The sequence below is a fragment of the Anguilla anguilla genome, chromosome 5 (genome assembly GCF_013347855.1).
Source record: "Anguilla anguilla isolate fAngAng1 chromosome 5, fAngAng1.pri, whole genome shotgun sequence".
Classification (NCBI taxonomy): domain Eukaryota; kingdom Metazoa; phylum Chordata; class Actinopteri; order Anguilliformes; family Anguillidae; genus Anguilla; species Anguilla anguilla.
This window is the reverse complement of record NC_049205.1, coordinates 61688559-61714441: the sequence shown is the minus strand read 5'-3', so window position 1 is coordinate 61714441 and position 25883 is coordinate 61688559. Positions and strand designations below refer to the sequence as shown.

Below are 25883 nucleotides of genomic sequence, written 5' to 3'. Positions count from 1 at the left end.
CGCAAACTTAGGGAAACCTGCACTGCAGCCACGAGCCTTAATGTGCCGTTCCCTCTCCGCAGCTCCAAAAGAAAAAGTATTGGGGATATTATGTATGCATACGTCGCTGACCCGCTTGTTTTGCATTTTTAATGATGACGAGTAAATAATGTAACATCCCCGTGGGTGCCAGCCAGCGGACTCGCGATGCGTGTATCTGTTGTCCTTCATTTTCCTGACTTTTTTTTTTTTATTCCGGCAAACACACACTGTAAACACCATGGCCTTGGTAAACAAAAGATAGGAATTCCCTGGTATGAACAGACTGTCAACTTTCTGTAGCTAACACAGTTTCAGGCTCAACTTCTTGAAGATGTTCCAGGAGTGCTCACTGTTGCTAGATGACTCCCCCCCCCCCCCCCCCCCCCCCCCCCCAAAAAAAAAAAGATTACTCAAAACTCTTCGGTTTACTTCCACACAATTTTGATCAGGAATGCACACTTTTTAAAAAGGTTCCGTGCCTCCTGCGAAATACATAAGAGACACTGAAACTTCCCCCACGATTTTTACACAATGCACAGTGAGGTGTTTTTAATGTGTTGATCTCACTCCAACAGAGTTTTAACCAACGTGTATCTTGTCAGCGTTGATTTAAAACGACATTTTACCGTATGCATGCTTTTTGAGGAATATCTGGGAGCCTCTCAACAAAAGGAGTCCAATGTTTTCTTCCATTTAAAATGTGTTTTCATAGCTAGTACGAAATGTAATTGCATGGGATGTAATACTTTTGGTGCACTTTAAATGCCACTGTTTTAACAGATTGGCGGTAAACATCTATGTTTAAACCTAAATGTGATTTTTTATTTATTTATTTATTTTTTTAAATCTTTTACATTTTGTTTCGTGTTCTTATTATTTTAAATCCGTGGAGTACTATTTTGTGTGCCCTTACAATTAAAGGACAAGCTCCGTTGCGCGAATCAGGTTGTGACTGTTGGTGCCGCAAAAGTCATTTCTATAGACTGGAATGTGATTTTACTTCAGATCAGAAGGTTCGTCTACATCGCTTCAGATGCAGGACGTGCGCGGGCACCTCACAAGCGAACCGCTCAGCGTTAACAAGGTCGCTTGGACATGACTGACATCTTGGGACTCTGCCAGAACATGATTGACGGACAATCAAACGCTGTAAAAGGACATTTTAGATAACGTTCCCAAGTTTGGGTTTTGAGTTTCATCAAAGTGCTCCCAATGCAAGAGCAGTTCCAGAGAGTAGTAGTAAGCCAGTCTGAACAGTAACCTAATGAACATATTTGGCAGTCTGGGTATGTTGTTTTTAAGAAAATATTTCAGATAGGGATCAAACGCTCCAACCCGCAGTCTGAATGAGGGCTTGACAAACAGACTCTCAAATCAGTGAAAAAAGTGGCTGTAATGTGCATTAGGAGTCACATCCAAGGCAGGAAAACATGAAAGGACAAGACGGGATTTCTTCGACAAAATAATAAAGTTTCTATTTAGGAGACGTGGGGGGGGGGGGGGGTGCATAACAAACAATTAGGAGTTCAAACACTGGAAAAGTTGGCGCGGGGGGGGGGGGGGGGGGGGGTGAATGTTGTTGGTCTGCCAAGCTCCCCGCTGAAATGTCCCTGGCTTTGCCCGCGGTTTTCCAGGGCAAAACAATGCTCTTTGTTGTTGGTGCCGTTTTTCAGATCGCGCCATTTCCTTAAAGGGGAAACTGATACACTCTGTACGCGGGCAAAGAAAACAGGGAGCATTCTACGAACGTTCAAGTTTATGTTGGCACGGACACATTCTTATGCGCACTGGGAGAATAAACAAACAAACTGAGAGGGAAAAACAGCCTGTTTGGACCAGGAAAACGCTCCTGTTTCTTCACACCATGGTGATGAAACGACCCATGTTTTCGATATGCTTTGCGCGTGCATAAATAGAACTGTACCCGCCCACTCTTCTCTCATATTTAACTGCGCCTTTGAAGTCGATGATGTGTGCTTAAGAATCTTAATGCGTACCTTTCAAATAATGCAAATATTCATAGTTTTTCATGTTCTAAAGCTGCTAACATGATGAATGCCCTTCATTCTGTGGGTTCAAGCATAGCCTCTACTGATATTTGAATACCAATGCCCGGCTAGCTCCAACAATTAAATGACATGTGACTTTATTTAATTTAGCTTTGGGTACAGAGGTGTAATAACAAAGAGGCGCATTTCGTTCTCAAGTTCAAGCTCAAGCTAAACTTAAGTCCTGCCCTGAAAGTTGTCCTACCCGCTTATCCTTTGTTTTTGTTTTGCTTTTGTAGCGTGTGGATGCCACAGCATCTCTGCGTTCACGAGATATAAGGGGGAGGGGGGGGGCTCTCAGGAATTAACTGTCTCCAGAGAGAAATGCGCACAAAACGAATCAAACAACAAAGAAAAACATACTTGAAGCTACAACCCGTGATGAAGCTTAGGCCACCTGGATTAAGACCTTCGACCTTACTTCATGCCATGGGTGAATGGATGTCGCCCTCATTAAAACATCATGTTTCTGGCTGGAAACAAGACGCAGATCCTGCGTGTTCACTCTGCGCTTTGGGTAGGATTTAACCCATCTCATCAGAATCTCATCAGTCAAACTCGATCAATCAGTCAGTCGATCGATCGATCAATCGGTAAAACAAATGAGAATCAGCGCAGAGGGCGGATCATATAAATCAGTGTAAAAACAGATCCACTACACAGCATTGAATTTCTGGCATAAATAGTAATGTATTCACTGTATGTACACAAGTGTTTAGTTCAGTCATGGATGCGGTTGAACTAAATTTGATCTATAAAGCCTCATCCCCACTTTACATAATCTTATTTTACAGTACTAAACTGAAAAATTACATGAATGATTATGCATGCCAATGTGGAAAGAAAAAGCACTGCCAAACTGGACTACACCTTTAATTTTGTTTTTGTGTGTGATTTGTACGTAGCCTGCGACAAACCCCTATTTCTTCTTCAGTTTGCTTGACGACGTTATAAATCTATACACTTGCCACTTGTTTAATGTCTACTATGTAAGCTGGGCTGTTCCAGAAATGTCTAGCCAATGAATCCCGAAGGCGAGGAAGTTGGTATCGTTCAAACTGAATGTTGTAAATTTGTGTAAAAGTGCCTGTTGCAGCAGTCAGACTGTGGGCTACTTGTTGTGTTTATTAAACACTGGGGGGTGCCGAGTCCCTTTGATTCCCTGACCTGGGGGGGGGGGGGGGGGGGGGGGGGGGGCAGGCTAGACATAGTTGATTCTAAATCTTTCTGTATAAATGCTCCACATCAAATATTACACAAAATATATTTAAAAGATACTGCACTTAAATAACACCATTCTGCATTAAGTCAACGAATTACAACGAGTAAATATTTCAGGGAAGTGCAACTAGGCCTTATTTCAGTAAGTGCAGCCTATAAATACTCAAATAGGCTAAATTAATTGTTGAATAAATAATATTGGGCTAAATTATTTTCCTGTAAAATTACAACAGCGGGGTCACAAGATTCAGCACGTCGGAAAGGGCGCAGGGTGTCTTTAATGCCATTTTGAATCTCTCTCTCTCTCTCCTGTGCACGGGGGAAAGCGTAGGGGTTGTTACGCGCGCGCCCGCCGCCGCGAGATCGCGCTCAGTGCGGAGAACGGAGGTCTGCCTGCGCGAGCCAGCAAAACTAAAGTGCACTGCCGTCAGACGCAGCTGAGAGAGAGAGAGAGACCCGCGGAAAGGCAGACAGAGCTGTCATCTTAATGCAACAGCGCTGAGATCACTCGGAAGGTGATGGTTGCCCTAATTACATCGAATGCGTAGGGCCGCAGTTTAACCCCGTCGTACCGCTCAATTCCGTCTTATTTTTTCCGTGACTAGACCGCGAAAGGTACGGGGTTATGCGGCGTTACAGTCTCTGACGTGCCTTTTTTGTTTCTCCTCTCTTGCAGATGCTGAACGCAGCTTTGTTGAGTGTTTGTGCAGTCGCCTGCTGTCAGGTTCTCCCGGCAGCAGCTAGATCGGACGGCGGAAATTTTCTGGATGATAAATGGCTCGCGGGACGTTGGGATAAATTTCGAGACGTACGTAGCTTTTTGAATGTTGCTTTTTATTATTATTATTATTATTATTATTATTATTATTATTATTTATATGTATTTTTTGTAATTGGCGAGATAACGTCCTCGTTTCAGGTCGTGCTTCCAGTAATGTCGTGTTTTCGCATGGGTACGTAAAGGGACGCGCGCCGTAGCTCGAAATTGTTCACATAAATGAGGCTTGGATATCCGATAGCACTGCAGTTAACAGCACGAGCAGATATACTTTCCAATGAAAATTCATTATAGGCGAGTATGATTAGTCTCTTTGATACATTTGCGAGCGAATACACGTAGTGCTTATTTTTTTTATAGAACAGTTAACGAACTAACCGTGCGAAGTTATAAAGCTAATTTAGTGTGTATCATTGTCGGTCGTGTTTGTCTGTGATGAATTGTGTCGTTGACGTCCAAATTCACAGTGATCTGCAAGCGACACTACAAAGCTATATGGAAGGATATTATCACGAATTGGTTATAATTCACGAGAGACATTGTTTTGCTGTAGCATAACGCAGAAACCTATCTCTGTGATAATAGCCAAAATGTTTTTCTAACCTTGTCTGTTCGGTTTGATAAAAACATTCAGTTACCGTAATGTTTGTAAACCAATGAAGCTGATGATTGATGCCCCTTAGAAAGTCAATAACAATTCCATTAGTAATTGAAATTTTCTCAAATTGTTTTTAAAGCAAAACCTCCCGTAATGATTATCTCCCCTGGCGGGTAATATAATTGATTTTGGGGATAAAAAAGAATGGATGAATGAATTAAATTTTAAATTTTTATTTCATCTAGCGCTCTTGTGCAGTAGACTTCCAGAGAAAACCAAAACATACCCAAGGCATGCAAATGAAAAAAAAGAAAGTGACTTAAACTGCATTTGTAGACATTAGTCATGTGATGGTGTGAAAATGACTAGTTATAGCAGTATAATAACATCAATACCATTAATAATAAAGACAGGAGTATATTAAGCATGATATTTTCATTGGGAATACCATAAACATACAAGGAGTGTAATTAATCAACCCAAACTAATGTTAGTCAACACCAGATTAGCATGCCCATTAATCTTGAAAGACTTGCTCTCAGTTTCAAACTGTTGTAAATATTTTTATTTTATTGTAAAAATGTTGAAATATAACAAGCACGTAACCGTCCAGACCCATGCTCACTTCTGCAGACACATTTTAGCTGGCACCACCTGCGCATGCGTCCCACACAAACGTTGTCCATGAGTGAGTGAGTGACCACAATTTGCCATGCAAAGACTAGGTGAAGGAAAATTGTACAGAAAAGCTACAGTTGATGATTTGTGGTATGATATATACATGTAATTTATGTGACCATGAAGGGAACAGTTGTAGTTCTTCCTGAATTAAACGTGCATCTTCTCATTGATTGGCCCTGATGTCTTTAACCAGAGAGCAATTTGGCCAATCAGGCCTCCATGTAAACAGATCTCCTGAGCTTATCTATTGATGTGGTTTCGTGGTCCGCCTGCTACTCTGTCTGAGCTGACATGTCTGTGTTGTGTCTTGTTTTTGTCTGAGCGTCGTAGTAAAAAATAATAATTGAAATTCAGTGGTTTGCTGTGTGAAAATTAAATTGTACTAATGACCAGCACAGAGGAGCTATAACGCAAATTACTTGAAATAATCCAAAATCTGAATTGACACTCAGAAAACGTATTTCCCCGCAACACAGACAAAACAAAATGGATTTTATTGACCACATTATTCTGCTGGATAGCCAATGAGCCCTTGCCATTGCAGTGGGCGGCAGTGTAGTACAATGGTTGGGGACCTGGACGTGTGACTCAAAGGTGTCAGGTTAGACTTTGTTGTCCCCTTGGGTGAGATGCTTAATCTGAAATACTTCAGTAAATGCCTTGCTGTATAAATAGAGGGTAAAAAAAAATGTTTCGGAGTCATGCTGCAAAGCGGTGTTTGATTAACGTAGAAATTAACTGAGAAAAGTTAAACGTTTTTCTGGTTATCTGTGTTATTACGTGTCTGTTGATTGACGTAGATCTTCGGATTGGGTCCTCACGTTCAGAAGAAAAGATTCCTGGTTATTTTATTTATTTATAAATTTGTACCATGTCGGTGCTACTAGCTTTCGTGTCGTACAGTGACATAGATCAGAAGGGGCGGGGTCAGCACCCTTGGGAGCTGCACCTGATTGGCTGACGTATTGAACGCGGAGTTTTGAATAGCTCCGTGAGGGGCGGAGCCTCCTGTCAATCAGCAGTTGGCACGGTCTTCTCCCTAGAGGGCTTTATAATAGAAAGAAAACTGACATGGCTTTTCCTGTACGCTCACAAATAATACGCCTGTGATCTAACCTACATGGATCAGGAGAGAAGGGAAGAAAAACCTTTGTTCTCACCCCCACCCCCCCCCCACCCCCCCCCCCCCCTTGCCTCTTGTGTATTTGTGTGCAGTAAATCTCACAGTGAATAATTTATACTGGAAGCAAACGAGAGATATGCAGAACTGCAGTGGGAAATGTCAGATATTACACATGGTTATTATTTTAGTTGTCAACGATGTTACTTTTTTAAATTTGGAGTGAGTCACCCCATCAAACATACGTAAAGGTATTGGTTGCATAACAGCCAAATAAATATCATTGTGTCAAGAATCTAAAAATAACATCTGTTAATGAACTGATATTTAACCTGACATCCCTCTTTTGGGCTATAGTCTATTTTTGTACGCCTGTATTCATAAAGCTTTCGATATTAAGCTGTCCCTAGGGAACTGAGCAGGACCAGAACCAGAGCTGGGCTTACCTGATAAACCAGTGGTACCCCACCTTGTATGCTGGTTTTTTGTTCCAATCAGAGTTGCAGAATCCCAGAATTTGAACAAGCTGTTAATTTCTTAATTCGGTGCTTTTCATGTTTAGAGGAATCATTTACCCTCTAAAGCCGTATTATGTCAGAAATAGCTATGCATGGCAGGAAGGATAAAAGTCATATGTTCACATTGTGCTTATTGTGCTATCTTGCAAGCGATTACGTGAGATTTAAAAAATTGGGTGAATCAGTAGGCTCATAATTAGCTTTTTCAAAACGTGTTTCAGTTCATTCGTAATTTTTTTCTTAAACTTAATAACACAATGCAGATTTGGCTTGATATGCTTTGTCTTTGTGGCCAAGTGTCCACACCTTCGCCGTCTAGTAGCCTTTTGATTTACCCCAGTCTTTAATTTGACCAGTTAAATAATTTTTTTTTAATTGTTTGCAGTATAGTACAGTAAGCACAACATGAACATCAGACTGTTATTCTTCATGGATTGCTTGGCTAGTTCTGGCATAGTCTGTTTTAAGAGGGTAAATAAGTCCTCTAGACATGAAAAGCACCTAATTAAGGAAAAAAATGACAGCATATTCAAATTCTGGGATCACAAGTGTGGTTGGAACGAAAACCAGCATACACAGGGGGTCCCCCAAGATTGAGGTTGAGAACCACCGCTTCAGGCCGTGTGACCACCAGGGGGCAGCCTAATTGCTTTTACAAACTGCAAATTTTTGACACATCACTGTATTCTTTATAGGAGAGTGGGCTGGCCCTCCTTGGCATTACGTAGGCTGTGTCACTGGTATATTATCATTTACAAGGCCATATTGAAATTGCCATCTTACCTGTGCATGTACATTGTCCAGCAGACAAATGGAAAATACCAGCTTTGCTCACAACACAGTGTTTTCTTCTCTGTGCCAAAGGCTTGTACTGAGGCGGGCAAAAAAGCGTTCCAGTTCTCAGCTCCTTCAGCGTGGAATGAGCTCCAGAAAGAACTTAATTTACTAGAGCTTATATCATTAAATGATTTTTAAAAAAGGCTTAATGTTATGGAGGAAAGTGAAACTTTTGTTTTGACCCTTAGTTGCACTACAGACTACTCATGTGTAACCAGATTGTGAAACTTTGAACATTGCTGTTTGTCTGCTTTTACAGTATGTTAAATACTGAAATGTTGTTGTGTCTGTAATCGACTGCTGCTTCCTTGGCCAGGTCTCTCTTGAAAAAGAGATTTCTAATCTCAATGAGACTAACCCGGCTAAATAAAGGTTAAATAAATAAAAAAAAATATATATACACACATGTAAGTTTTATGATGTTGGGTTTGGAGGGCCAGAAATCGGAACCTGCTTAGGACCTCTCATGGGCTAGGACAGCCACTGTCCAGAACGGTACACAAAGTGTCTTTCAACATCAGAATTGTGACGCGTCCTCGTTAATTACTTTAAAAGTGTGGCAAATTGACCTCGTGAAACAGTATATTAATGATCGTTTCCCTCATTAACCTACAGCGAGACCTTAATTAATGGCCCGTACATGCGCATGCATTGCGAAATGCTCGGCGTTCATTAAACACTGAGAGATTTTAAATGAGTCCAAGTGGGGATGAAACGTACTCTTATCGCGTTTATCGAGCAACATCTCACTGTGGACGATGCGGCCGCCTTTGGTTTGGCTACAGGTCCGGAAAGGAGTGGGCATGCTGTTAAAAATCCACTCTTAGCAGGCACAGTCCCTTCAGCATGCTCCGTGCCTGCTAACCTTGGAGCAGACCTCTTACATTTCATTCCAGTCTACATGAAAGCGAGTCTTAATTAGAGCTCTGTGTGCTTGATCACTCAAAGTTGGTTTGCCATTCTGCTTCCAATCACCGTGTAAATCTTAAGTGCTATCTTTCGGAGTCAACCCAGGGAGTTGTGTGTGTGTGTGTGTGTGAGAGAGAGAGAGAGAGAGAGACTGTGTGTGAGAGAGAGAGTGCTGTATGCTGTGTGTGTGTGAGAGAGAGCGTGTATAGTGTGTGTGTGTGAGAGAGAGATACAATGTATGCTGTGTGTGTGTGAGAGAGAGAGAGACTGTGTGTGTGTGTGTGTGAGAGAGTGCGAGAGTGCTCTGTGTGTGTGTGTGTGAGAGAGTGCGAGAGTGCTCTGTGTGTGTGTGAGAGAGTGCGAGAGTGCTCTGTGTGTGTGTGAGAGAGAGTGTGTGTATGTGTGAGAGAGAGAGAGACTGTGTGTGTGTGTGAGAGAGAGTGTGAGAGTGCTCTGTGTGTGTGTGAGAGAGAGTGCGAGAGTGCTCTGTGTGTGTGTGTGCATGCATTTGCTTAACCTGAAATAATTGTTTGTGATTGCAGCCCTGCATTTATTTAACTATATTAAATATATTCAGATCCAAAAATAGAGAGATTATACAATTATGATAATTTTCATTTGCTAATTTTAATTTTTAAATGAGCTAATTATTCAGCCCATACATTTCAAAGACATGACTGATGGCATGATTTAATGTAAAAACCCTCAACCAAGCATGTAGTTTGATGCCAACACAAGTCTAGATTACTGTCCTGTTATCACATACTGTATACATCTTGTAATTACGTCTGTCTGAAATCTTGTAAGCCTATGTTGATAACATCACAGCTTTATACCCCTGTGTTAACGGAACATTTTCCTGCAACACTAATTTACAAATAATTGCATGTGCTGCTTGTTTTTAGTGTTACATTTATTTATTTATTTCATTAATTTTAATGATCCCTGAACTGGGTATGCCCCAGAAGAAAGGGGGCTCGCTTTTAATTGCAGGTATGAAAGACAGGTTGATTGAATCCAGGGGTTACTCAGGCATTTAATGATTTTAAGTGGTTTTATTTTAAGCTACAAAATCTAACGTATCTCTGTAACAATAGCATCTTTTTTTTTTTATTGGCTTAATATGGGGAATGCAAGGTAATTTTACTTGTGAAGAGAAGAGGTTATGCTGTCATGCCTCATTTAAGGTCCTTGTGCTTGCAACTGGAATAGATTTCTTGCAGAAGATTAGATGGTCATTATAATAAGCTCAAAGTAAAAAAAAAAAAACAGAAAAAAGGACTTTGTTCTTTTTTTACTTCATAGTTCCACAGCATAATTGCCGTTTCCTTGAGGGCTTTGCAGACATGTTGGATTTAGCTGATTGCTTTTAAATGTGAGGCCTTTCGTCAGACACTGGCAGATGGCAGTACCTGTACAGCGCTCTGTTTCTTCCTGTTTTTCTGCTGTTTGATGGAGGTTATCGGGGGGGGGGGGGGGGGCCTTTGGCCTGCTTGTTCTTTTTTTTTTTTGGTGGGTGAAACAGACCCTGCGACTACATTCAGAAGGTGTAAGGAGCCGCTTTTGAACAAAACGAAAAAAAACATACAAATATCGGCTCTGATTCACAGGGGGTTTAAGTTGTAACACAGCCAGTTCTAAACACAACGTCGATAAATGTATGGCCGTTTTATTGACATTTAAGTATATTGCTTAACAGGCACGAATACCTAGAACATACATTTTTTTTTAAAAATGCATCATTCTTTGTTCTCTGCTGAATGTATATTAAAACGGCTACGTACGAGCAGCGTTCCTCAGGGGTTCTGCGTCGGTGTACAAGCTGGGCCTTCAAGGTACAGACCCATTTCCTGCACCACTCTTTCATGCTGGCTTCACTGTGCATTAATCTTCCAGTAACAGGAGAAAACGTGTCCTTTTGAAGTGGCCACAAATGAAAAGCCATAACTTGCTTAATGTCAGAATTCTCCAGGGCGACCTTCTGACTTACGAACGCACGGTAACGCGGCTGGATGTTTACTGATTCAATTCAGGTTAAGTGCCCATTGGCTCGAGGGGTGCAATGGCAATGGCAATGCCCCCACCCCACTACCTGGGAATCAAACCTGCAACCTCTTGAGTTATAAGCCTGGCTGCCCAATAGTTGTAATACGCTGCCTACCCACCATGTTGAGGGGTTATGCAATGTATTATTTCAGTGTCAATGTCCTAAGGACCGGGGTATGAAATTATTTCGTAAGTCAAAACCTTTGTGTTTGCTACCCTCATATTTACGAAATTACAAATAAAGCTAGGGGATTTGAAAGCAAATGTTATCGTTACGGGCACGTCGCGGCGTTGCTACAAAGCGTACATCTCTGGATGTATCTTTCCCGGGGACGATGTTATGGTCTTCTCTGCAAATGAGCAAATGTTATCCTCGCTCCTCTTTGTTGACGTCGATGGCTTTTCGGGGTTTTTTTTATTATCTGGCAGTGAGTGCACGAGTACGTGGTCTACGGCTTTCTTCCTCGACGTCAGGGCGAGAGAGGGGCTTTGATATTCAATCTCGGGAGAGGACGTCCTCCGGTGATTTTATTGTCGGTCGCGGTTACAGTGCGGTCGCTGCCGGACAGGAACTGCCTGTCGGCGCAGTCGTATTTCCTTCGCGATGACGCTCTCTGATATTACGCCGATGGAAGCCTCGTCGGGTGTGCCAGCCGCCCCCCTTTAAAACTTTATTATCAGGTTGGCCGTAAGTGCTCACAGATAATGGCGCTCGGTAATCATACTGTACGACCGAGGAGTCCTTTTTCGAATTTACTTCTAGAGCTCCCGAATAAGGCTAGGACGTGTGTGGCGATCCGTTTGCACTTCAGAAACGTATCGTTTTTAAAGAAATCGATGGCGAGGGGGTCACACTGTAGGCAAGGTCAGCGCAAAGAGTCCGTCTCACAGACCCGTGCACCTGACTACACCGTCACACCTTTATATTTTGCGGTCGGTGTTCCGCCTTTTAAAGGTTATGCACAGTCACACCTAGACCGGCCCGAGGTGCCTGTCAGTTCCGAATGCGATGTAGAGAAGGGAAGTCACCTGCGAAGCACTAACAGGTACAAGCTGGCTCTTAGGAAGGGTTTTACCTGCAAGGTTACAGCCGACCTGGGCTGTGGCTCGAATCACCTTCAGAATCTCACGCTATTCATCTTCATTTGCTAAAGGGATAGCTCACCTGAGAAATTATTTTTATACGTTCTTGCCCCCAAAACACGTCCTTTGATCCATCAGACAGGGCTCTTTGCACAATCGATTAGTCCGCAAAAAAGTCTCCAGAAGGCCTAGTTTCAACACGAAGGAGAGTCTGTAGATCCAGCTATGGTTCTACTTTAAGATCTCTTTAAAATACCAACAAGACCAGGTTAAAACCTAGTATATGGCTGGACCTGACACACGTGATCTGGCCGACCATCACTCACTCAATCGGTCACAGACATTTGCGTTTGTAGGGCAGGTCCCGCTGTTGCGGTCCAGCCAAAAACAATAAAAATAGATTTCATTGTTCGAGAAAAAGGATTTATTTGGAGGCTGTAACAGAAGTTAACAGACAACCCAGGTGTAGTTGTGGCTGTGTAAAACCATGTCAGCAATATAAGGGTGTGGCAGTGTAGGTCACGGTCTGGAACAGACCCAATCACATTTTCTCTTGAAACTGGCAACCAAAAAAAAACCTGAAGGAGACCAGCAGTTTCTCAGGCTTATTAGTCAGAAACTTGGGAAACAGGAATAAAAAATAAAAAAATTATAAATAAAACATCCAAGACCTCCAGTCTCACACTTAGATAGCAAAACACATGTCTCTTGACCGTATTTCCCAAATTAATGCGAATGTATGAATCATCAACTCACAGTGCATTAATCTCCATATCTTATCTGTTTGAAGCCGCTGCCGTTGAGTGGCCCTGTGCTTTATGAAAGCCACCAGATAACCTAGCTTGTGCTCGCTGCTGGCCAATAGCGGAGGATTGTGAAGACTGTTTATTGGTACTTCTGTTGCCCCATCAGCTGGACTGATACATGGAAACGTATGGAACAGTGTGAACAGCGAAGATCATTTTTAGTCTTATTACTGCTCCATGGTTGTGCTTGTGTTTTCGTGGTCTATTTTCATCTGGGCGCACGTGAGAAAATGACCCCCCCATTACATGTATCATCTGAACAAGCTAACCTAAAGGGCTTTGTCTTCTCACAAGTTTAATTTCCTGTCAGCTTTATCTATTTTTTTCATGCCCCAGGTGCCATAATTTCCATAAAGCAGCTGTTGTTTTCTTCTTTTTCTTTCTCTTTTTTTTTCTGCATTGTAAAATGTTTGGTTTACTCATTCATTGAATACCAGTCACTGCACTGGCTGACAGCGCCTGGTAAGTACGGATGGGCGTCCATTTTGCGCGTGTGACTGTGAGTGTGAGTGTGAGAGTGCATGCTGAGCCTCCGGGTCATTCCTCTCATGCCAGCTGAATAAATCCCAGCTTCCCCATGGCAACGCACTGTGAGCTCCATAATGTCTGGGACAAAGAGTTTTTTTTTTTTTTTCTTTCTTGATTTGGCTGTGTACTCCACGATTTTAGATTTGTAGTCAAACTGACTCACATGCGGTTAAAGTGCAGATTCTCAGCTTTTATTGAAGGGTGTTAAAGGGTGCCACCCCCACCCCCACCCCCGCCCCCGCCCCCGCCCCCCCCCCCATTTCAGGGCATGATAGTGTCTGGGCCAAATGGCTACACAGGTGTTTCTGATTAATCAGGTGTCTTCATTTGCTTCCTTAGTGCAGGTGTAAGAGAGCTTTCAGTATCTAGTCTCGATTCTAGCCTCTTGATTGCCTTTGGAGTCTGTTATTGGTGTTTGTCAACATGAGGACCAAAGCCGTGCCAGTGAAACTCAAGGAAGCCATTATGAGGCTGAAAAAGAAGACCCCAAAAAAACTGTCAGAGACAGGTAGAAGGCACGTCGCCACTTCAGAAGGGAAAATGGCTTCCGTAGCCGGTAGCCCAGTTTGTGTGGGGATTTGTGATAAAAGTCGGCTAAATCTAGTCTGCTGTCACACAGCGAGTGCTCTTCTAGGCAGCTTACTTCTCCCTCTGGTTGTGAATGGAGTGTTAAATGGAGAAACTGCTGCTCCTGTAGGTGTATAGAGGGTCCAACCCGAGGCTGTTCAGCTGCCAGGTTCGGCCCTCAGTAGACAGAGCTCTTGGCCCTGTGGTCACCGAGATTTGGGGGGGGGGGCATTTTTCATATGCATGCAAATTTGTGACAGAGAGTAACCAGTCTCAACTATGCATATTTTAAGAGCGCATCTAATTTCTTTACACACCTGTGTGTATATTTTATGCATGGGCCATTTATAGTCAGTAGGAAAACAATTTGTCATTTTTTTGGCCCATACGTTTTCCCAAAATGATGTTCACCCCCCCCCCTTGGAGAACCTGTGTGTAACCCGGTGTGGTCAGAGAGGAGCTGGGAGTCCAGTGAGGGCAGCTTGCCGACAGGAGGCCGGGTTGGCGGATAAACGCTAACGCGCCAGTCCTGGCTAACGCGCCAGTGTCAGCCAATCCCCCCCTGCGCGGCTCTCTGGGGAGTGACATCACAATCGGCCGCTGGCTCTCCGGGAGTGACATCACAATCGGCCGCTGGCTCTACGGGAGTGACATCACAATCGGCCGCTGGCTCTCCGGGAGTGACATCACTATCGGCCGCTGGCTCTCCGGGAGTGACATCACAATCGGCCGCTGGCTCTCCGGGAGTGACATCACAATCGGCCGCTGGCTCTCCGGGAGTGACATCACAATCGGCCGCTGGTCCTTCATTACGCGTGTCTGTGGCCTGCTGCCGTCAGGGATGATTTTTCATTAGATCCCAATTCTCATTCCTTCCATCATTTATCAGTATATAATATAGAATCACACGTGTGTGTGTGTGTGTGTGTGTGTGTGTGCGCGCATCCGAGTGTGCTCGTGTTTCTTTTAACAATTTCAATATAAATTTGACCTCTTTTGAGCCTGGCAGATAAAATTGTGTTCAAAAGGTTGTGCTTACAATGGAGGAAAATAATGAATGAGAACTCACCATGCTTTTGATATGGTGATTTTAATCAGTTAAAGCAGTGGGAAGCCTTTTTGCCAGTAATCTTATTATGCCCAATGGCACCTGCTACATTTGGGTTTTTATGCAGATTTTGGTTTTGTATGTTAGTAACCCAGTTGTGTGCAGAAGGAAAAAAAAGACCTGACATAGTGATAGGGATACTGTGATACAGGTGGGGCTGTCCAATGTTCCAACTCATGGCTGTCACTAAACAGCCGTGACACTTATCGCCAAGTGTCACCCCCCCTCCCTTCTGCCACGGTCAAATTCCCAAACCAGCTTTCGGCCTTATCGTCCAGCCGCTCCCCCCAATTTGAGTGCCCAGATAAATCCTCCTCTCTCTCTCCACCTCACTTGAGGTGTATTGAGTAAGCGGGCCTATAATATCATCATCCGGTTGAAGGCTTGGCTTTGGTGGTGATTGGGGGGGGGGGGGGGGTGAGGAACGCTGCACCACCCACAGTGATGAACTGTTTGAGAAAGCTCCGCACGAATGGAATTCATCATTATTTACAGATTCTTGTTTATGTATTTATTCTTTCTCTCTTGTACTGTAGATTCAACGCACTCCCGGGTGGACATGGGGGGTGGGGGGGGGGGGGGATGGGTTGGAGGGGGGCCAGACTAAAAGAAGTTTGTGGCTGTGTGGCTGAGAAGTTTTTGAATCACGTTTTTATTCCAAAAATTCCTGCTCTTATTCCAAATGTAATTAAAAGATGTGGTGCGTAGAATGTCTGGCAACCCGACCTCTTTTTTCAAAAGAGCCTCGCATTTCTCCTTCCGGAATGTTCTTCTTCATTAATCTCGTCAGGCCTGATCGGGTGATGGTAGCTCAAAGTGCTCTGAAGACTGAGACTTCCGAACCGCTTAGGAACACCGTAGAAAAGAGTGAAATTAGGAAATCTCATATTGGCTTCTGCCATTAAAGAAAAAAAAAAACGTTTGTTCTCATAACTGGAATCGCACAGACGTGCGAAGATGTTTCTGGCGTGGGATTCAGCTGCTTTTCACATGTCCGTCATCTTGTTTTGATTGGTGCAGAAACGTAGCTGCATCGTGGTAACATTATCCCTCAGACTGTAAGCATGTGATCGGTGTGCATTACAAATTGCGCTCTGTGAGTGCAGTAGTGGGTTTTTCATTTAACATTCCTCCGGGAGCAGAAGACCTGCAAACTGCTGCTAAAAGGCCGAGTTTTTAAACCACTTAAAACTCACCACAGTGTATGAAATAACAGATAGCGCACAGTCGGAAAGGAGATTTGGAAACCGTACATTAAACAAAGAGGAGGATCAAATGCAGCTTTTCTATTTCAAATCCTCTTGGTCCTTATAAAAAAGCTACGGTTTTTTTTAAAGAAAGCTTCATCGACGGAGATCCTGTCTGCAGTCCCCATGGTGATGGTCTCACTGATAGCGGCTGGATGCCCAAGGGCGTGTCCTAATCCGCACCCTTCCATACTATTGAGTATGCTCATTGAATGCACTAGATTAAAAAAATTAACTAAGAAAAATTCTCTCTAAATGTAGTGTACTTGAAATCCCCGGGTGATATATTTCTGAGTATATTTGGGAGTTTCTGTTCCTATAAATATGTTCCTATAAATATGACGTGCAGCTTTGCTTTAAAAATGAGCCACAGCTTCGCTTCTCTTCAATAACAACAACAACAAGTGAGCAAGAGTGGGATGTGTTATGACACTTCCCCAGTACTGGTGAAAGATAGTATGGAGGATATTTCTCACAACATTGCATGTCGCTTACTAAACAGTATGCAGGAACCAGTAGACAGTATGCTACTCCGGAAGTCAGTGAGGGCCCATTCCAGTTGCTTATTTTACCTCCTTCCATCCTTTCCTTGTGTCTTTACTTCGCTTCCTTAGCTCTGCTCAAAGGAGGATGCAAGGAGAGGACAGGAGGGAAGGATGCGAGGTCGGAGGCATCGAGGAAACGTGCATTAGGCAAATGAAACGTTGTTGTTCAGTCAAGCAACAGTTTGAAGCCACGTCAGTTACAGATGTGGCAGATGGGGAGAGGCGGGTGCACGTGTCGATCGAGTATACGTCATGGGTTTCCAAAAAAGAAATACTTCCACAAAGGATGCACTCGTGTTTCCAGGCTCAAGCATCCTTCGGCAGTGTCCTAGCTCCTAGCCTGCTAGGAGCGTTTAACGGGGTTGGAACGTCCTTAAAGATGGCGGGCGGCGATCGATTTCCGGGTCAGGCGAGGACGGAGGACGCAAGGGCGGATAAAACAAGCGATTGGAACGAGCCCCCGCGCGTCTCTCTGGGTTCTCAGCAGGGCACCGTGATGCGGAGAGCAGGTGTCCCGGGACAACCGGGGTGGCGATCTCTCTCTCTCTCTCTCTCCCCGTGTGTGTGTCGCTACGGCAGCAGATGAGGCAGCTAGCGCGGTTCTATTTTAATGCTTTTAAGTAGCGACTGTGGATGTTGAGGCAATGCCTGCAAAGCCTGCTGTTCACACTGGACCGTCTTTGTGGTTTGCCATGGCGTTGTACGACTGTGAAACCGTGTGCACAGCCTGTCGCTTAACCTCTCAAACTAAATTCTTATTTCTGTCACCAAGGGCACTGGTAATACATAGTCCTAGATACCAATCTGAACACTCCACCAAGGATCAATAAAGTATATTTTTTTAAGTGTGAGATAAGTGAGAGTTCTTCCTTTCGTTTCTGAAATGGATTCTTCGATCAGCTGGACCAGGGAACTGTTTCTGTAGGTCACAGACCATATACTGTTTATCACTTTGTAACATTTACCATTAATTTCATCCTCTGCTAAGATCATGCGGTTGTATAACGAAGTAAAGCTCGCTTGAGTTTACTCTTTTTGAAGAACACTGTGCATTGTGGGTAATTTGAGCCTTTGCTTTACTGACTGAGTGTGCAGTCTCTCAGCTATATCTATCCATTATGCATTCACTACATTCAGTTCAGTGGTACCAGAATCGATTTGCTGTAGGGGGGTAAGCATGAAAATTAGTGTTTTATTGGAACTCTGCAGAGAAGATTTCTAAACAGAACTAGAATTTTCAGGGTGATTTACTGCCTTTTTATACAATATCAAATTATCTGTATGTGTGTATTTGTGTATGTACGGGAATGACGTGTTCATTCATGCGTGTGTGCGTGTGTGTGTGCTTGTGTGCACGCGTATATGTTCCTGCGTGTTTGTGTTTTCCTGCGTGTATGAATGTTTGTGTATGCATGCTGGTGTGTGCATTTTATCGACCCCCTGCTCTGCTGCCCGCGCTGCTCGGTGTGGTATTGTTCACAGGTGCCTGAAGGGCAGAGCAGGGGGTCGCAGAGGGCCGTTGGTGCAATCGGGAGCACCTGTGTTCAGGGCTCCCAGAGAAATTATGAGATGCCCGTCTCCAGTTTGAGGGAGAGCTCTCTCCCCACTGTTTGGTTTCTGTTTTGGTGTTGGCTGTGGTTTTTGGTTTTACACCATACAACATTGCTTCAGCATACCTTGCATACATCCACTCACCTACACCTACTGATCATGCTGACTTTCACACCCCATGTTTGTATAGTTTTGGGTATAATTAGGTTGTTTTAAATAAATGTGAATTTGCTTTTTAAATGCGTCGGTGTTCGTCTCCCTTCTTGTCATGGCCCTTGAGCCAGGTCGTGACAGCGTGTGTATGCATAGGTGCTTGTGCGTGCATGTGTGCGTGCATGTGTGTTACTGTTTGCATGTCTATGCATGCAGGTTCATGCTTGCGTGTGCGAGTATGCGTGTGTGTGCATTCCTGTGCGTGTGCGCACATTCGTGTGCATGTCCGTGCGTTTGTGTGCGCATGCATGCGTGCATGCGTGTCGTATGTATGGCACACGGTTACATTTCTTTCCAGTTCAGTTAAATAGTGCTCTACCGAAGGGCCCAAAAAATAAATACCTAATAAAACCTTCTCAAATCGCGCGGCCGCCAAGTCCGCCAACACCGCGCTCTGTTCTGTGCTATTTGTGTCAGGATGGGTGAGGGGGGGTTGGGGGGAGCAGGTGAGATTCCACAGCACCAGCCTCGTATATACTACACTGTGGTTGGCAGTGTAGCATAAGGGGTAAGGAGCTGGTTTTGTAACCTAATGGTCACAGGTTCGATTCCCAGGTAGGACACTGCCGTTGCACCCTTGAGCATGGTACCTAACCTGCATTGCTTCAGTATATATCCGGCTGTATAAATGGATGCAGTGTAAAAGCTGTGTAAGTTGCTCTGGATAAGAGCGTCTTATAAATGCCTGCAATGTAATGCAGACAAAACAGATAAAAACAGTTCATAACAGACCCTGAACCCTTGCAGCTTGGGCTGCACGCTCACCCCTGCCTTTTCTCTGCCTTTTTTTTTTTTTTTTTCCGGTTTTGTGATTTCTAGTTTTGTCGTCTTTTATTGTTTGTGTGGACGGTGCATTAGTGCTGTTGCATTAGCTCATGGTGAAGAACGCCGGTGTTGTAGTTGAACAGCGGCTAAAAGCAGTGCCTTTAGGCCACTGCGGAGTGCATAAACTCAGTGCCCTGACACGCGTGTCCACAAACGCATTGTGTTCTCTCCGCACACTACGCCCAGCCGTACACACGCAGTTCTGTGCATTTATGAGTGCTGATAATGCGTTTCCGCATAAAGACTTCATAAAATGTTAATCCGGCGAGGGTAGATGATTTAAAGGGGACAGACCGGGCAGTCGAACGCGTTAACGTTCCTCTCTCTCTCTCTCTCGCACGGTGCCGTCTGTCCTCGGTGCAGCAGCGCCAACCTTAAACGGCACCTATTACGCCATTTTCCGTGTCGCCGCTGACAACACCTCATTACCCACGGCGACACGCGCATTTCTGCGCTCATGGAAGTATAGGTGGAAGCCATTTTCCACTGCCCGTCTCTTTTTTAAATTATTTATTTTACATTTTCTTTTCTCTCATGTTGTTTGTAACCTAGCTTTCCCCACACAAAGGACAGTAATTCACACACACTGAAAAAAAAAAAGCATTAGGGTTAGCATTAGCGTTTTCGCTAGCATTAGCATTTGCACTAACGTTAGCCTCCCATAATGCACAGGTTCCATAATGCCTTTGACGCCGCAGCATGTGGGTTCAATCACCATTTTCCGTAATTATCATATTGCTGTTTTTAATGCTTTGCTGGCCGTACAGCTCCAGAAGCCTCAGGTAGACTTGCCTGCCACTGGAAAGCCATTTCGCTTATTGCAAATGTGCATGATTTTTAGAGAGCAAATCCAGTGACATGTGTTTACCGAAGGATTTGGCTTTTTTTTTTGTAGACCAGGGCTTGAATTTGATTGATTCAAAGGGAGCAGTAATTTGTACATGTAGTCAGTCCATTAGTAAATGAATGGAGAGATTCTCCCCTCCCTTATCTGTACTGTGAACGTATGCAGGAATGAGGCAATGTCTGTATTGCTTTACAAACACACACACTCAATATATATATATATATACATACACACACACACACACACACGCACACACACACATCCGTATACATATACATATATACACATATATACACACACACACACACACATATATATATATATATATAGATATTATTTTTTTATTTTTTTATTTTTCTACACAAATCAGGCAAACCTGTCTATTTTTTAAGTTCTAAAACGTCCAGACTCTCGCATTCACACGGCCCGCCATAATGGATGTTCTGTTTGAATTCCTCAGAGGTCAGCCACAGTGTGGCAAAGGCCGAGTCGTGCAAATAGGACATTTTGTACTTGCACGCACGTGTCAAAACGGAGGTGGGACCCCTTCCAGTGCCCGACGTCTCCTGCGTCTACTCGCCGGTGCACTTTTGAACCACCTCGGGCACCGACCGAGTCGGGTTACAGAAAAGCTGTCTTTTGATTTAGCTGTAGAAAGCGGCTTTGAGCACTTGAAAAACCGCTATATGAATAAAATGTATTATTATTATTGTTAAAAGAACTCTGGTGAAATGAAAAGGATAGATCCTGAAATCTGAAATGTCAGTGATTGTGGAAGCTCAGATCACCTGTGCGGTTTTTAAATTGTTAGTTATTTCATTTAAAGAAAGGATGTGACATACTGGCACCCAAGTTGCCTGAAGTTTTTTTGTTTCCTCCATTAACATTGTTCGGGCAACATTGAATCTAGTGGCCACTTTATTGTAATATGTCCACTGGACTGCATGGCCTAAATTAAATCAACAATGCCCATTAACATTTACTTAGTTAAATGCAAATATGCATTTTGTGAGTATAGCAAGCACTGAAACTTGCCAAATGTGAGTTCGCAAAGAAAAGGTGTAGCAAAAGTACTTGCAAAGTAAAAATTCAAAAGTTAAGGACAAATATTGATTGGATACATGCCTACATTATATTCTTTTGAATGAATACCACTTTACCTTAACCCTTTGATCATGTAGCTAAGGGCTAGAGCGGCCAATTAATTCCTCTTTAAAATCATAAAAAACAGAATTCCATCCACAGCACAGAATTCCAGCATGAACAGTGATGTGGAATTCTGGAATTCCTGGAATCCTGGAATTCTGTGATGTGGCTGGACTTGTGTTCTAAAGCTGGAATTCTGTTTTATAGATGATTTAACTCTTTAAAATGGCGGTTCCTCATCTCCATTGCGTTGCTAGATGAAGGGTTAAGATGGTTCCTACAGGAAAGGATGTTTTGTTATTTAAGTGGTGAGCATGATGAAGAGCAGTTCAGACCAGTGATGCTCAATCAGAGCACAGGCAGGTTTTCATTCCGACCAATCACTGCACCCGCTGGCATCACTAATTAACACACCTTCAGCCAGAGAGGAGGGCACTAATTAGTGAAATTAGCAGGTGTAGTGATTGGTCGGAATGAAAACCTGAACACTCTCAGCCCACCATGGCACATGATTGGGCACCAGTGGTCTACACAGAGATGCGCAATGGAAAGTGCTAGAAGTTAGACCTGAACATTATTGCTTATATATAGCCCCGAGCAAAGCTCTTAGCCTGACTGCAGTAAATATCTAGCTACTATCTAGGTAGTATGAGTAGATAATACATCAAAAACTTAAATCCTACTTCAAGACAGTTTGGCCAAAGAAATAGCTTATAATTATAATTATTATTATCATTATTAGTATTATTATTATTATTAAGCAGAAAGTAATATGTCTTTGCAGTTTTTACTGTTTATTCAAATGAATTTCCAGTGTTTATGTTTACAGCATTATCAAAGTGAGCAGACCTGCTGTGTTTATTTCCATCACAGAAGGCTTAATATCCCTGTTTTTCTCAAATACAAGGTCAGTGGAGAGACAGGCATCTACCTGCCATCGCAGCTACAGCCCTAAATCACGCTCGTGCCTCCGTGCCCATTATAATCTACAGCAAGCCCGGGCGTGTCTCTGTAGCAGACTACAGAGTGTTCTGAGGGCCTGCCTCCCTCTCCCCACCGCGCACACACACACACACACACACGCATACATACATACACACACACACGCACGCATACATACACACACACGCAGACCCACACACACACACACACACGCATACACGCATACATACACACACGCGCAGACCCACACACACACACACACACACAGACACACACACACACAGACACACACACACACACTAATTTCTGCTATCAGATGAACACCCTGGCAGCGTCATGGTTGTGCAGCACCGGAACAGAGCCCATGAGCTGGAAATTGCTGCTCATTAAGTTCCCGTCATTGTGATTTCCGCTCAGAAGCTAAATGGCGCGGGATTATGGGATGCCTTAGCTCCAATCAAGGCCAATTTACGTTTTTTTTTTTTTTTTAAAGGAGTACCATGGTGATTTTCACACTTTCTCTGTTTTATGTGCTATTTGCACAAGAGGCATTGAAGAAACACAATGAGCAAAGTATTAAATATGTCCGTTCTGTATTTTTGGAGAAATATGCGTTTTAAATTCATCGTCCCATTTTCAACCGGTTGAGAAAGTTGTCATTTTTCTACGTCACGAATACAGTAACCACTCCTATTTCCACGCCCCGTAAAGAAATCTGACAGGACACACTGTCCTGCTGTTCAGACAATGCAAATATTTGACTAACGTTAGGTTCACTTAAATTAGAGTTCCTTTAGATTATTTCTGGTTATATTCATTTAGCTAGCTAGCTAACGTTAGCTAGCTAGGAGGTTTGCTTTCATAAGGCAATGTTATCGATAACGTTAGCTTGCTAGTTCGCTTTTATGAGGACGTTATAGTTGTGCTTTTATCTTAACTTGGCTAGCTAGATAGCAAAAAATTGTAACTGGATACAAGTCAACGTCCTTACCTTAGCTATCTATCGATACTTGATATACTACTAAGCTAGCTAGCTTATGAAAATTCAGTCTCCCAAAGAGAGCGCGTATCATGGGGGTAGCTATGGTAACGGGGAACGGTCTGTCAATCATAGCTAACTGACAGTTCTCATTACCACGCCCAGACGGTTCGGGTGAATTTTTATAGTGGGAAATTTAGGCTTAGAAAAATACGTTTTAAAGTACATTGAAATGACTGAAGAATAAAAAAATTATGCACATTTGTTTTGTTGTTGCCTGAAGACAACTGGGAAGTGTCACGTTCAACCACCATGGTACTCCTTTAAAACAAAACCTACTGTGGAGTCATGTTTAGAGAAAAGAAAAACCCCTATACTTGGGAATGGTGTCTGTCCAGATAATTATTGACTCTTCCAAAATGTAATTAGGAAAGCCTTTATGTATATTTATTGAATTGCTTCTTAAATTATGCAATTAATGTGTTTGGTAAGTACTGTATGTATGAGAAATATCAATATCCCAGTTTCAATTTTCATGCTTAAGAGATTCACGAGGTCCTTACCATGCTTTTCCACCAATAACTAAGGCCCTGTATTCAGAATTGCAGCCATGGATCAAGGCAAATGTTCCTTTTTCCACACCTTCAACTGATATAATGAATAAGGAAGAATTCAATTAGCTTAAATTTGGCTACTTTTGAGTGCAGTGTATGGCTTGTGCATGGAGCATCCCTTGCAAAACTGAAAAATACCACAGCATATTCGTAAAAAGGAGGACTTTTTTGAAGGACTTGTCTTTAGACACCTGGTAAGGGTCAGTGCCTATTCAATTCACTCAGCTTTGGCATTTAATTTGAAAATCAGTGCATGAATTGCAAAATACCTGTAGTGTTCTGTGAGGTCTTTGTTAAATTAAAGAACTGAATTTTGGTTCAATTTCTGTGGTAAGGGAGAACAGGCGTAATACTGTATGTAAAACTGGGTAATATGCAATAATACGGTAACGGACATTAGCATAAAATGTAGTTTGTGCATGTAGTTTTTTTTTTTTTTTTTTTAACAGACTCAGTGTCTGTTACCCCCCCCCATTCCTCTAAACACCACATCTGATTCCCGCTTTCACCTATATAAAAATAAAAAATAAATAAAAGGGAAGCTGTGTCATTCTGACCCTGTAGTAGATTTAATTTAGTAAGTGAAAGGTTCAGACGGAGTTGTCCTTTGTGGAAGGGTTTTGCGTGAGCTCATCTTTTTAAATAATAAGATTACGCCCTTCTCCTTCCTCCCCTTGAGTTTCATGGCGGCGCCCTTTCAGTGCAGCGACTCGCTCTCTCTCTCCCTCTCTCTCTCTCTCTCCCTCTCTCTCCCTCTCTCTCTCTCTCTCCCTCTCTCTCCCTCTCTCTTTTTCCCGCGGCGACGTTTTAGCGCCCCAGCTGTTCGTGAGCTCCGCCGCGCGCACGTCTGGACGGCTCGTCCGTCTCTTCGTCCGCGCCGAAATCTGACAGGTGCGAGATGGGTTTTTAGGATCCATTACGAAGGTCGGCTTTTTCGGGCCAGACGCTAAAGCCCCGTTCCCGGCTGCGTTTGTGAAGGACGACCCCCCCCAGTCCGCCTGTGACGGAGGACCGCGAACGGAACCGCGCTCTGTGCGCGTTCAACAATGAACAAAAATTACGGAGTAATTGGAAAATTATTATAGCGTAACTGCATTGTATTTATCTTGCTGTTTTATCATATCCAGTGCATTACACTGCAGGCAGTTGCGTTTGCCAGGTGCTGTTGTGCAGAAGGTCTTTTAGTGCAAGAAAGCATAATTGCATCTGAGCAAGATTGTTAAATATAACATGAGGCTATATGTGCGAAAGTGGCACTATGAACGACAATATAGTGCAAATGCAGCATATCCATCTTCGTCCTGACCTTTTAGTTCCCATGGATACCCTCAACAATAATGCTAATAATAGAGCATTGCACACATTTTTATTTTAAATATTATATTTGTATGACCTTATGATTAATTAAATTTCGGAAGGTTTTCCTAAATGGTTGCACACATTTCAGATGATAGAATAGGTTGTAAAAAGATTAGATGCATAAACCATAAAACACAGAATCTTACTGGTAGGTGTGTGGTGCTTTTCTCAGTGTAAATGATTTAGCCTGTTCCTGTGTCCATTTTGAGTTGCAGGCTTCAGTTATCTTGCGATCTCGCCCTCCTATATAATAGCCCAGGAATAGGTACTTCCTGTCTCTGTGTGTACACTCCAGGGCCACTTCCTGTTTAAAGAATGGGTGGGTGGGCTAGCAGTTTGGTTCTCAGGAGTAAAATCATTAACCAGCACACATTCTTCACAGAACCCAAACGGCTAACGCAGATAGCTAACCCACCCCTCTCTGTCACTGTACATGTAAACACGGTTCACAGTGTCCTAAAAATCAGCAACTGATTCAGAAACCAGATGTGGTGAATTAGCCATGTGCTAACCCCCGCTAATTGATAAAATTAAGTTTGGAATTTCCGAGTAATTGTGAAAACCAGTAGACGTTGCCAAGTGTCTGGGACAATAACACCTCCGGGCACAAAATGATGTCCGTTTCTGACACCGAACTGCTTCCGACATCGACACAGGCCACACGACAGGAAATTTGTCAGTTTTTGGATTTGTGTACAACCCCTCCGTAAATGCTCCTTTTCATGCAGTGGTTGCTAATGCAGATG

At 43.2% G+C, this 25883-nt stretch overlaps 1 protein-coding gene across 2 annotated transcripts in view; it reads left to right on the top strand.

Moving 5' to 3' along the window:
* Positions 1-3646: 3646 nt before the first annotated feature.
* spock3 (SPARC (osteonectin), cwcv and kazal like domains proteoglycan 3) overlaps positions 3647-25883 on the top strand; it is a 54232-nt gene continuing 31995 nt past the window's right edge. For both annotated transcript variants that reach the window (XM_035418199.1, XM_035418198.1), the window contains exons 1-2: positions 3647-3805; positions 3967-4098. In XM_035418199.1, the coding sequence (XP_035274090.1) occupies positions 3967-4098 (132 nt within the window). In that variant the 5' untranslated portion in view covers positions 3647-3805. The remainder of the gene's footprint in view (positions 3806-3966; positions 4099-25883) is intronic.